Below are 13,878 nucleotides of genomic sequence, written 5' to 3' on the forward strand. Positions count from 1 at the left end.
TATTAACCAGAGAGATGTCTCGGTCATGTCTACATAGTTCTCGAACCCGTAGGGTCCGCACGCTTAACGTTCGTTGACGATATAGTATATGAGTTATGTATGTTGGTGACCGAATGTTGTTCGGAGTCCGGGGTGAGATCACGGACATGACGAGGAGCTCCGGAATGGTCCGGAGGTAAATATTGATATATAGGTGATATGGTTCGGCCAAGGGGTGAAGCCCACAGGGCTTTAGGTCGGTGCAAAAGGAGTTTTGCGGAGGCCAGGGGGGCAAACACCAGAGACCCTGGCCATGGCATCTGGGCCAGACGCCAAGGACCATGGCGTCTGGTGCTGGAAGTCCGAGAAGGACTCTTCCTTGCGGGCAAAACCGACTTTGAGGGGGCTGTTACTCCAAGTTTCAACCCCATGACTCAACATATAAATAGAAGGGCAGGGATAGCACCTGGAACACATCAAGAAACACCAAGCCGTGTGCCGGCAACCCCGTCCCTCTAGTTTATCCTCCATCATAGTTACCGTAGTGCTTGGCGAAGCCCTGCGGAGATTGTTCTTCACCAACACCATCACCACGCCGTCGTGCTGCCGGAACTCATCTACTACTTCGCCCCTCTTGCTGGATCAAGAAGGCGAGGACGTCATCGAGATGAACGTGTGCTAAACGCGGAGGTGTCGTACGTTCGGTACTTGATCGGGACGGATCGTGAAGGTGTACGACTACATCAACCGCGTTGATAAACACTTTTGCTTAGCGATCTTCAAGGGTATGAAGATGCTCTCCCCTCTTGTTGCTATGCATCTCCTAGATAGATCTTACTGTTGGGGAACGCAGTATTTCAAAAAATTTCCTACGATCACGCAAGATCTATCTAGGAGATTCATAGCAACCAGACAGCAGAGTGTCTCCACGTACCCTCGTTGACCGAAAGCGGAAGCGTTAAGTAATGCGGTTGATGTAGTCAAACGTCTTCGCGATCCAACCGATCAAGTACCGAACACACGGCACCTCCGCGATCTGCACACGTTCAGCTCGGTGACGTCCCACGAACTCTAGATCCAGCTGAGGCCGACGGAGAGTTTCGTCAGCATGACGGCGTGGTGACGGTGATGATGAAGTTACCGACGTAGGGCTTCACCTAAGGACTACGACAATATGACCGAGGTGGAAATCTGTGGAGGGGGCACCACACACGGCTAAGAATCAACTTGTGTGTCTATGGGGTGCCCCCTGCCCCCGTATATAAAGGAGCAAGGGGGAGGCCGGCCGGCCCTCATAGGGTGCGCCCAAGGGGGGCAATCCTACTCCAAGTAGGAGTTGGACCCCCCCCCCTTTCCTAGTCCAACTAGGAGAAGAAGGAAGGAGAGGGGAAAGAGAAGGAAGGAGGGGGCGCCGCCCTCCCCTTAGTTCAATTCGGACTATGACCATGGGGGGGCGCGGCCAGCCCTTGGGTGCCCCTCTCTCTCCCCTAGGCCCAATAAGGCCCATTACTTCTCCGGTGGTTCCGATAACCCTTTCGGCACTCCGATATTTATCCGGTGACCTCCGAAACTCATCCGGTGTCCGAATAACATCGTCCAATATATCATTATTTATGTCTCGACCATTTCGAGACTCCTCGTCATGTCCGTGATCACATCCGGGACTCCGAACAACCTTTGGTGCATCAAATCACAAAACTCATAATACATATCGTCATCGAACGTTAAGCATGCGGACCCTACGGGTTCGAGAACTATGTAGACATGACCGAGACTCATCTCCGGTCAATAACCAATAGCGGAACCTAGATGCTCATATTGGTTCCTACATATTCTATGAAGATCTTTTATCGGTCAAACCGCACAACAACATATGTTGTTCCCTTTGTCATCGGTATGTTACCTGCCCGAGATTCGATTGTTGGTATCATCATACCTAGTTCAATCTCCTTACCGGTAAGTCTCTTTACTCGTTCCATAATGCAACATCCCACAACTAACTCATTAGTCACATTGCTTGCAAGGCTTATAGTGATGTGCATTACCGAGAGGGCCCAGAGATACCTCTCCAATACTTGGAGTGACAAATCCTAATCTCGATCTATGCCAACCCAACAAACACCTTCGGAGACACCTGTAGAGCATCTTTATAATCACCCAGTTACGTTGTGACGTTTGATAGCACACAAGGTGTTCCTCCGGTATTCCGGAGTTGCATAATCTCATAGTCAGAGGAACATGTATAAGTCATGAAGAAAGCAATAGCAATAAACTAAACGATCATAATGCTAAGCTAACGGATGGGTCTTGTCCATCACATCATTCTCTAATGATGTGATCCCGTTCATCAAATGACAACACATGTCTATGGCTAGGAAACTTAATCATCTTTGATTAACGAGCTAGTCAAGTAGAGGCATACTAGGGACACTCTGTTTGTCTATGTATTCACACATGTACTAAGTTTCTGGTTAATACAATTCTAGCATGAATAATAAACATTTATCATGATATAAGGAAATATAAATAACAACTTTATTATTGCCTCTAGGGCATATTTCCTTCAGTCTCCCACTTGCACTAGAGTCAATAATCTAGTTCACATCGCCATGTGATTTAACACCAATAGTTCACATCTTTATGTGATTAGTTCACATCGCCATGTGACTAATACTCAAAGGTTTTACTAGATTCAATAATCTAGTTCACATCTCTATGTGATTAACACCCAAGAGCACTAAGGTTTGATCATGTTTTGCCTGTGAGATAAATTTTAGTCTACGGAACTGCAACATTCAGATCCATATGTATTTTGTAAATTTCTATGTCTACAATGCTCTGCACGGACCTACTCTAGCTAATTGCTCCAACTTTCAATATGTATCTAGATCGAGACTTAGAGTCAGCCAGATCGGTGTCAAAGCTTGCATCAACGTAACTCTTTACGATGAACTCTTTATCACCTCCATAACCGAGAAATATTTCCTTATTCTACTAAGGATAATTTTGACCACTGTCCAGTGATCCACTCCTGGATCACTATTCTACCCTCTTGCCAAACTCATGGTGAGGTACACAATAGGTCTGGTATACAGCATAACATACTTTATAGAACCTATGACTGAGGCATAGGGAATGACTTTCATTCTCTTTCTATTTTCTGCCGTGGTCGGGTTTTGAGTCTTACTCAACTTCACACCTTGCAACTCAGGCAAGAACTCCTTCTTTGACTGATCCATTTTGAACTTTTTCAAAATCTTATCAAGGTATGTACTCACTGAAAGTCTTATCAAACATCTTGATCTATCTTTATAGATCTTGATGTCTAATATGTAAGTAGCTTCACTGAGATCTTTCTTTGAAAAAATCCTTTCAAACACTCCTTTATGCTTTCCAGAAAATTCTACATCATTTCCGATCAACAATATGTCATTCACATATATTTATCAGAAAGGCTGTAGTACTCCCACTCACTTTCTTGTAAATACAAGCTTCACTAAAAGTCTGTATAAAACCATATGCTTTGATCACTTTATCAAAGCATATATTCCAACTCCGAGATGCTTGCACCAGTCCATAGATGGATCGCTGGAGCTTGCACACTTTGTTAGCACCTTTAGAATTGAAAAAACCTTCTTGTTGCATCATTCTTTAAGAAATCCATTTAAGGAATGCAGTTTTGACATCCATTTGCCAAATTTCATAAAATGTGGCAATTGCTAACATGATTCGGACAGACTTAAGCATCGCTACGAGTGAGAAAATCTTATCGTAGTCAACACCTTGAACTTCTCGAGAACTTTTTGCGACAATTCGAGCTTTGTAGATAGTAACACTACTATCATCATCCGTCTTCCTCTTGAAGATCCATTTATTCTCAATGGCTCGCCGATCATCGGGCAAGTCAATCAAAGTCCATACTTTGTTCTCATACATGGATCCCATCTCAGATTTCATGGCCTCAAGCCATTAGGCGGAATCTGGGCTCATCATCGCTTCCTCATAGTTCGTAGGTTCGTCATGGTCTAGTAACATGATTTCCAGAAAGGATTACCGTACCACTCTGGTGCGGACCATACTCTGGTTGACCTACGAGGTTCGGTAGTAACTTGATCTGAAGTTTCATGATCATCATCATTAGCTTCTTCACTAATTGGTGTAGGAATCACTGGAACTGATTTCTGTGATGAACTACTTTCCAATTCGGGAGAAGGTACAATTACCTCATCAAGTTCTACATTCCTCCCACTCACTTCTTTCGAGAGAAACTTCTTCCCTAGAAAGGATCCATTCTTAGCAACGAATAACTTGCCTTCGGATCTGTGATAGAAGGTGTACCCAAAAGTTTCCTTTGGGTATCCGATGAAGACGCATTTCTCTAATTTGGGTTCGAGCTTATCAGGTTGAAACTTTTTCACATAAGCATCACAGCCCCAAACTTTAAGAAATGACAACTTAGATTTCTTGCTAAAACATAGTTCATATGGTGTCGTCTCAATGGATTTAGATGGTGCCCTATTTAACGTGAATGCAGCTGTCTCTAATGCATAACCCCAAAACGATAGTGGTAAATCGGTAAGAGACATCATAGATCGCACCATATCCAATAAAGTACGGTTACGACGTTCGGACACACCATTACGCTGTGGTGTTCCAGGTGGCGTGAGTTGCAAAACTATTCCACATTGTTTCAAATGAAGACCAAACTCATAACTCAAATATTCACCTCCACGATCAGATCGTAGAAACCTTATTTTCTTGTTACGATTATTTTCCACTTCACTCTGAAATTCTTTGAACTTTCCAAATGTTTCAGACTTGTGTTTCATCAAGCAGATACCCATATCTACTCAAATCATCTGTGAAGGTCAGAAAATAACGATACCCGCCGCAAGCCTTAACACTCATCGGGCCGCATACATCAGTATGTATTATTTCCAATAAGTCAGTTGCTCGCTCCATTGTTCCGGAGAACGGAGTCTTAGTCATCTTGCCCATGAGATGGTTCGCAAGCATCAAGTGATTCCAAAAGTCCATCAGCATGGAGTTTCTTCATGCGCTTTACACCAATATGACCTAAACGGCAGTGCCACATATAAGTTGTAATATCATTATTAACTTTGCATCTTTTGGCTTCAATATTATGAATATGTGTATCACTACGATCGAGATTCAATAAACCATTTATATTAAGTGTATGACCATAGAAGGTTTTATTCATGTAAACAGAACAACAATTATTCTTTGACTTAAATGAATAACCGTATTGCAATAAACATGATCCAATCATTTTCTTGCTCAACGCAAACACCAAATAACATTTATTTTAGGTTCAATACTAATCCCGAAGGTAAAAGGAGTGTGCGATGGTGATCTTATCAACCTTGGAATCATTTGCAATACACATCGTCACCTCATCCTTAACTAGTCTCTATTTATCTTGCAACTCCTGTTTTCGTGTTACTACTCTTTAGCAACTGAACCAGTATCAAATACCGAGCGGTTGCTATAAACACTAGTAAAGTACACATCAATAACATTTATATCAAATATAGCTTTGTTCACTTTGCCATCCTTCTTATCCACCAAGTATCTAGGGATGTTCCACTCCCAGTGACCATTTCCTTTGCAGTCGAAGCACTCAGTTTCAGGCTTGGGTCTAGCTTTGTGTTTCTTCATGGGAGTGGCAACTTGCTTGCCATTCTTATTGAAGTTCCCTTTCTTTCCCTTTGCCCTTTTACTTGAAACTAGTGGTCTTGTCAACCATCAACACTTGATGCTTTTTCTTGATTTCTACCTTCGCCGATTTCAGCATCACGAAGAGCTCGGGAATCATTTTCGTCATCCCTTGCATATTATAGTTCATCACGAAGTTCTAGTAGCTTGGTGATAGTGACTAGAGAACACTATCAATCACTATATTATCTGGAAGATTGACTCCCACTTGATTCAAGCGATTGTAGTACCCAGACAATCTGAGCACATGCTCACTGGTTGAGCTATTCTCCTCCATCTTGTAGGCAAAGTACTGTCAGAGGTCTCATACCTCTTGACACGGGCATGAGTCTGAAATACTAATTACAACTCTTGGAACATCTCATATGCTCCATGGCGTTCAAAATGTTTTTGAAGTCCCGGTTTTAAGCCGTAAAGCATGGTGCACTAAACTATCAAGTAGTCATCATATCGAGCTTGCCAAACGTTCATAATGTCTGCATATACTCCTGCAATAGGTCTGTCACCTAGTGGTGCATCAAGGACATAATTCTTCTGTGCAGCAATGAGGATAATCCTCATATCACAGACCCAGTCCGTATCATTGCTACTATCATCTCTCAACTTAGTTTTCTCTAGGAACATATGAAAAATAAACGGGGAGCTACATCGCAAGCTTTGATCTACAACATAGATATGCAAATACTATTAGGACTAAGTTCATGATAAATTAAAGTTCAATTAATCATATTACTTAAGAACTCCCACTTAGATAGACATCCCTCTAGTCATCTAAATGATCACGTGATCCATATCAACTAAACCATGTCCGATCATCACGTGAGATGGAGTAGCTTTCAATGGTGAACATCACTATGTTGATCATATCTACTATATGATTCACGCTCGACCTTTCGGTCTCAGTGTTCCGAGGCCATATCTGCATATGCTAGGCTCGTCAAGTTTAACCCGAGTATTCTGCGTGTGCAAAACTGGCTTGCACCCGTTGTATGTGAACGTAGAGCTTATCACACCCGAACATCACGTGGTGTCTCGGCACGACGAACTGTAGCAATGGTGCATACTCAGGGAGAACACTTATACCCTGAAATTTAGTGAGAGATCATCTTATAATGCTACCACTGTACTAAGCAAAATAAGATGCATAAAGGATAAACATCACATGCAATCAATATAAGTGATATGATATGGCCATCATCATCTTGTGCCTTTGATCTCCATCTCCAAAGCACCGTCATGATCACCATCGTCACCGGCTTGACACCTTGATCTCCATCGTAGCATCGTTGTCGTCTCGCCAACTATTGCTTCTACGACTATCTGTACCGCTTAGTGATGAAGTAAACCAATTACATGGCGATTGCATTTCATACAATAAAGCGACAACCATATGGCTCCTACCAGTTGCCAATAACTATTACAAAACATGATCATCTCATACAACAATTTATATATCATCACGTCTTGACCATATCACATCACAGCAAGCCCTGCAAAAACAAGTTAGATGTCCTCTACTTTGTTGTTGCAAATTTTACGTGGCTGCTACGGGCTTCTAGCAAGAATCGTTCTTACCTACGCATCAAAAACCACAACGATTTTTCGTCAAGTGTGTTGTTTTAACCTTCAACAAGGACCGGACGTAGTCACACTCAATTCAACTAAAGTTGGAGAAACATACACCCACTAGCCACATGTGTGCAAAGCAGGGCGACAGAACCAGTCTCATGAACGCGGTCATGTAATGTCGGTCTGGGCCGCTTCATCCAACAATACCGCTGAATCAAAGTATGGCATGCTGGTAAGCAGTATGACTATTATCGCTCACAACTCTTTGTGTTCTACTCGTGCATCTAACATCTACGCATAAACCTGGCTCTGATACCACTGTTGGGGAACGTAGTATTTCAAAAAAAAAATCCTATGATCACGCAAGATCTATCTAGGAGATGCATAGCAACGAGATGAGAGAGAGTGTCCACGTACCCTCGTAGACCGAAAGCGGAAGCGTTAAGTAACGCGGTTGATGTAGTCGAACGTCTTCGCGATCCAACCGATCAAGTACCGAATGCACGGAACCTCCGCGATTTGCACACGTTCAGCTGGGTGACGTTCCACGAACTCTAGATCCAGCTGAGGCCGACAGAGAGTTTTGTCAGCACGACGGCATGGTGACGGTGATGATGAAGTTACCGACGCAGGGCTTCGCCTAAGCACTACGAAAATATGATCGAGGTGGAAATCTGTGGAGGGGGGCACCGCACACGGCTAAGAATCAACTTGTGTGTCTATGGGGTTCCCCCTACCCCCGTATATAAAGGAGCAAGGGGGAGGCCGGCCGGCCCTCATAGGGTGCGCCCAAGGGGGGAAATCCTACTCCAAGTAGGAGTTGGACACCCCTTTCCTAGTCCAACTAGGAGAAGAAGGAAGGAGAGGGGAAAGAGAAGGAAGGAGGGGGCGCCGCCCCTCCCCAAGTAGGAGTTGGACCCCCCCTTTCCTAGTCCAACTAGTCCCATGGGAGGGCGCGCGGCCAGCCCTTGGCTGCCCCTCTCTCTCTCTCTCCCCTAGGCCCGATAAGACCCATTACTTCTTCGGTGGTTCCGATAACCCTTCCGGCACTCCGATATTTATCCGGTGACCCCCGGAACTCATCCGGTGTCCGAATAACATCGTCCAATATATCATTCTTTATGTCTCGGCCATTTCGAGACTCCTCGTCATGTCCGTGATCACATCCGGGACTCCGAACAACCTTCGGTGCATCAAATCACAAAACTCATAATACATATCGTCATCTAACGTTAAGCGTGCGGACCCTACGGGTTTGAGAACTATGTAGACATGACCGAGACTCATCTCTGGTCAATAACCAATAGCGGAACCTGGATGCTCATATTGGTTCCTACATATTCTACGAAGATCTTTTATCGGTCAAACCGCACAACAACATACGTTGTTCCCTTTGTCATCGGTATGTTACTTGCCCGAGATCGATCGGGGTATCATCATACCTACTTCAATCTCGTTACCGGTAAATCTCTTTACTCGTTCTGTAATGCAACATCCCGCAACTAACTCATTAGTCACATTGCTTGCAAGGCTTATAGTGATGTGCATTACCGAGAGGGCCCAGAGATACCTCTCCGATACTTGGAGTGACAAATCCTAATCTTGATCTATGCCAGCCCAACAAACACCTTCGGAGACACCCGTAGAGCATCTTTATAATCACCCAGTTACGTTGTGACGTTTGATAGCACACAAGGTGTTCCTCCGGTATTCCGGAGTTGCATAATCTCATAGTCAGAGGAACATGTATAAGTCATGAAGAAAGCAATAGCAATAAACTAAACGATCATAATGCTAAGCTAACGGATGGGTCTTGTCCATCACATCATTCTCTAATGATGTGATCCCGTTCATCAAATGACAACACATGTCTATGGCTAGGAATCTTAACCATCTTTGATTAACGAGCTAGTCAAGTAGAGGCATACTAGGGACACTCTGTTTGTCTATGTATTCACACATGTACTAAGTTTCCGGTTAATACAATTCTAGCATGAATAATAAACATTTGTCACGATATAAGGAAATATAAATAACAACTTTATTATTGCCTCTAGGGCATATTTCCTTCACTTACGTGAGCGTAGGAAATTTTTTGAAATTGCATGTTACGTTTCCTAACAACGTAGACATACTCGCCCCTCTCGTTGCTATGCATCTCCTTGATAGATCTTGCGTGTGCGTAGAATTTTTTTTGTTTTCCATGCAGCGTTGCCTAACACATCAGGTAGAGCGGGTACGGGTATGGGATCGTATAACCCATGCCCACATACCAATGTACTCATGGCCATATAAAATCTGACAAGTATGGCCAAATTTTCTCTACACTTTGTTCTGAATTTGTGAACTCAAAATGTATGACAATGTGATGTTGTTTTGATGTGTTGTTGTTCATGGGAAATTAATGTTGTTAATTAAATGTGTTGTTGTTTATAGGTATGTGTTGCTGTGATAATGTGTTCTTGTTTACATATTATGATTATATGTTGCTTTTTATGACTGTGAGTTGTTCAAATTGATGCTTTGCAAACATTGGTAATCATCATATTACCTACCCATTACTTTGTGTCTATGACTAGTGGGGCCCTATCATCATATTCATGTTCAACCGGTAGATTTGAGGTTTTTTGTTGCCAATTAGTCCTAGAGTTGTTGGGTTTTTTTGCTTAAAATTGCATAGAGTTGTGGTTTTGTCTTACCCCTAAACTTGTGTATTTGTGAAATAAAAGATCTTGAAGCCCTCATCCCCGATATGTTCATCTGCTTGGTCTACGGCCATTCTACTCACTTGATCTCTCTGCTTGTTCATTTCTTCCTCGAGCACCATGGGATCGTCCATTACCGAAACAGATCAAGTGGATTTAGGATTACCATTGCTCTTCCCTTGCCTTTACACTGTTGTATCTCCTATGGTCCCTGAATCTACTGCTACTCACGTGCTTGCATAGTCTATGTTTGATAATATGCACCTGAGACAACTCTATGTGATCGTGCTCTCATGTTTGATCTGATGATTTGTGTATTTGAGCAGATCTACCTTTATCTCAGTACTGAATTACCTGTTGAATCTCTCCTTGAACCACTAGGTTATTACTCCAATACCTAGATCTGGAGCTCAGATTTGGTGAAGTTGTTTTGCTAGACCTCTGCTTTGGTTATTCAGGTGCAGATCCGTTTGATTACTTGTAATCTAATCCATGTGGAGAACACGACAACCTCTATACCTAGCACTGATCAGTCACCAATCAAATTACCGCGGAAACTGACGAGAACCGGATTTAATTAGCATGCATCATAATATTAGTACCCTTCTTGACGTCCTTCCTAACTTTGCCATTGTTTTCCTTTCAGCTAAACTTGAAGCAATAATAAATAAATAACATTTGTATTCCTATTTCCTATGCAAAGTTGTTTTCCAAATACTTGCATGATCTTGAGAAAGGGGGTATAAAACATGATAGCCTACACAATCCGGATTTTACGTTGAATATCATTGGCACCAATGGTGTCAGGTGTAGTGGATGAAAGTGAGCCCTTAGATCTTGATCTTGATGACCTTGATGATCTCGATGATGATGCCGTTGGTGAACTGTCCTTGGTAGATTTCTTCCTTCTAGCCTTTCGGGGTGGCTTTGGTATGTCAGGGTACGGTGTTGATCCCGGACTACTATTTTCTGGAAGTATACCATAGGTTGATATATCTCGAGGATGGTCAAAATCTGCAAAACAACTTGGAGAAATCAGCCGGTGGTTCTCAAAAAAGTTTGTTGTAATAGCACATTTTCACGAATCTAATTGCAGCCGCCACCTCCTGTCCTCCTTCCCAAGAAAGATTAGCGTTTCTCTGCCTCCCGACGGCGTTGTCGTCGGTCCGCCTCGTCTCCGGTGGCCTTAGGGCCATGGGGGCGCGGTGGCCCTTGCCGACGGAAGGGCTCCGTTTTTAGATGGTTTATTGAGTTATGTTAGGGTTTGTGTCCTGCTCAGGAAGCCGAGACGGCGGCGGCTCCCTGAAGATAGAATAAGGTCCTCCCCACCTAGCCCCCGTCTCGATGGCGCGTCTAGCATTGTTGGTAGGTGTGTGGATGTGTGTCTCTGGTGGATCTATCTTTGGTGGATCTGCTCGGATTTGGTTGTTCGTCTACGTTCGTGTATTTTCAGGTTGGATCCTTCCGATCTACGCTACTCTTCATCAGCGTCGATTGTTGTTCTGGTGCGCTGGTCCTATGGGGCCTTAGCATGACTACTTCCCAACTGTCTACTACAACAAGTTTTGTCCGGCTCAGATGAGGGAGGGGCGATGGCGGCGGCGCGCCTTCGGCTCGCTTCAGTGCTTGTAGTCGTCGCTAGGTGGTCTACGAATCAGGATGTAATTTTTATTATTTCTGGTGTTCGTTGTACTGCCATGCTTGAAAATGAATAGATCAGAAGTTTTCTCGCAAAAAAGATAGCACATTTTCAAATTACTTAATTTTTAAATGGAAAGTTTAACATCTACACCACTTCTCCATTAATTAAACCAGACAAGAATTGCTCGATTAATTAGCGGAAAACCCGCTGAAAACTGGGCGAAACCGGGTACTATAGCTATATGAAGAACATTGTAAGTATTGAGTTAAATTCTTATAATTTAATCCATGATGTGCCCATTAGTCCGTTTGTCCCGTCAACTCAGTTGTTTAATAGCATCATGTGTGCCTGCAGCTCTGATGCCCCATCATGATTATTAATGAAATAACAGAAGATTGCTAAGCATAAACGGCAACATGGCAGCACGTCCCTATGATAACGAACGGCAAGTATCCTTCCTCATTTACACATTCCGCTATATAATAAACAAGACACGATCTTATTGTTGAAAAAAACATGACATAATCTTCTAACGTGATGGAAACAGAAGGAATTGAGACCAAATCATGTGCACCACTACCAGAACTGAAGATCTGAAAAATACCTTGAGAACTCCAGGAGGTACCTGTAGATGGTCCGGAATTGCTCAAGGTTGAAATGTCCGGCGTACCCTTCATGTCGTTCATCTGCAAATTAAGGACAAATTGAAACTATGTCAGTTTCCCATTAGATCATGACCAATGGGGATTATCGAGAAGAGGCAATGAGCCACAAGAGATTTGTAGTACTGCTCTGAATTCTGTGAGTTATGTATATACCCAGCTAGGAGTAGGAGAAGTAGCAGCACTCCCCGTTGGGCTATCCCAACCGATATGCGCGACATGCTTCACGTCTATGGGATGACCAATCTCCATCTCTTGCTCCTTCACCACTGCTAGCATGGTATACACCAGGGAAGGGTGAATAAAGATAAGGAAAAGGAAGTTTGCAACTGAACGCAATAAGACATGAAGAATATTGCATACCAAAGATTTGAGTAATAACCCTGAGGCCCTTGAAGACCCCTTTCATCTTGTAAGCCATCAGTTGATGTTGTGCACAGATACCAGCTGAAGCCCTTCGAATGCAGAAGCACAAGAAACCAAGGTGAGCAATGAGCTCTACTTCCTGAAAGAATTTTCATCAGTACCACCCGAAGCTAGATCGATTTCTTGTATCACACACGACACACAAGGAGAAGTGGTAGATGGGTAAACTGATTGTGCTCATACCTCACCTCTCTTCTTGCCTGACTCGTTCAATGTGGGGTGTCTCCTCCCATCCTTCAACAATGGCATTAAAGACATCATCCACAGGATGGCCTTATTTGCCAGGACTTATGCAAGTTGGCAACGCATCTCAGGAACAGAAAACTGGCATCAGCAATGGTATAAAGAAAGGAGCTGTCAAATTATATGATTATTCTATAATGCTTACTCTCGGAATAATGGCAATATGAGACTATATGGATCTGTCGACCAGAAACTCTTGTCTCCATACATTAGTACTTTGATTTGAGTTGTCAGTAAATGATTGGGATGCAATTTGAAACAGTAAACAAACACAAGTGAATAAGATATTCATCCGCAATCTAACTGTAAGGAGTACAGTTGCATTGTTTTGATGTTCTGGGCCACTCGTTCTTCCGCTGTATACCGGCTGTTGTTTGACAGACACGAGCTAGGATCTGAATTGGTGGACTACATTATACGAGATCGATGCAGCCACGTTGAGGAACATGGCTCTTAATCAGTCAAGAACCGCGTTTCTTGGATACTGCCAAATCTCAAAAGCCCATGAAACATTTTCTGGGCCAACAGATCGGGTATTCGACATCATTTACGTTACTACGCATAGTGCAGCTGAAAAATGACAACGTCCAAATACACACAGACTAACTTCTGTTACTTTGTTTTATGTACATGTAAAAAACCTTTTCTTATCGGCCAAAACTTCTCTAGCGTTGTTATGGTCTCCAAAACACAATCTTGACTCTATTTCTTTGACAACACATTAAATCTAACAATATATAGATACTATTTTTTCGGGCAACCAGCAAAAGCTTTGAGTTCCTAATCAAGATTGATCCAAAAGACAATTCGGATACCAGATACCACATTGGATACCACTGGCCCATCTCGTTCCCCTCGCCTCCTCACCACCTTCCCCACCCTCGCCACCGGCCGAGGCCACCGGGGCAAAGCCCCT

General features: G+C 43.2%; 1 protein-coding gene across 1 annotated transcript; it reads right to left on the reverse strand.

Annotated features, from left to right (window-relative positions):
• Positions 1 to 9,505: 9,505 nt before the first annotated feature.
• LOC109759299 (uncharacterized) lies at positions 9,506 to 12,794 on the reverse strand. Its single transcript, XM_020318120.4, has 4 exons — positions 12,657 to 12,794; positions 12,450 to 12,562; positions 12,236 to 12,317; positions 9,506 to 11,003 (listed from the first exon to the last, which is right to left on the reverse strand). Exons 1-4 carry the CDS (start codon positions 12,712 to 12,714, stop codon positions 10,747 to 10,749), a joined length of 510 nt encoding a protein of 169 aa, XP_020173709.3. The 5' UTR covers positions 12,715 to 12,794; the 3' UTR covers positions 9,506 to 10,746.
• Positions 12,795 to 13,878: the final 1,084 nt, after the last annotated feature.

This window comes from Aegilops tauschii, chromosome 2 (assembly GCF_002575655.3).
Source record: "Aegilops tauschii subsp. strangulata cultivar AL8/78 chromosome 2, Aet v6.0, whole genome shotgun sequence".
NCBI classification, from domain to species: domain Eukaryota; kingdom Viridiplantae; phylum Streptophyta; class Magnoliopsida; order Poales; family Poaceae; genus Aegilops; species Aegilops tauschii.

Bases quoted from the DNA above. Each gene is read 5' to 3' on its own strand.
- LOC109759299 (XM_020318120.4), bottom strand. From the start codon at position 12,714: ATGGCTTACAAGATGAAAGGGGTCTTCAAGGGCCTCAGGGTTATTACT. The intron at 12,318-12,449 runs GTATATACATAA...CTTAATTTGCAG, and splicing joins CTTCTCCTACTCCTAGCTGG to ATGAACGACATGAAGGGTAC. The intron at 11,004-12,235 runs GTATTTTTCAGA...GTTGTTTTGCAG, and splicing joins TACCTCCTGGAGTTCTCAAG to ATTTTGACCATCCTCGAGAT.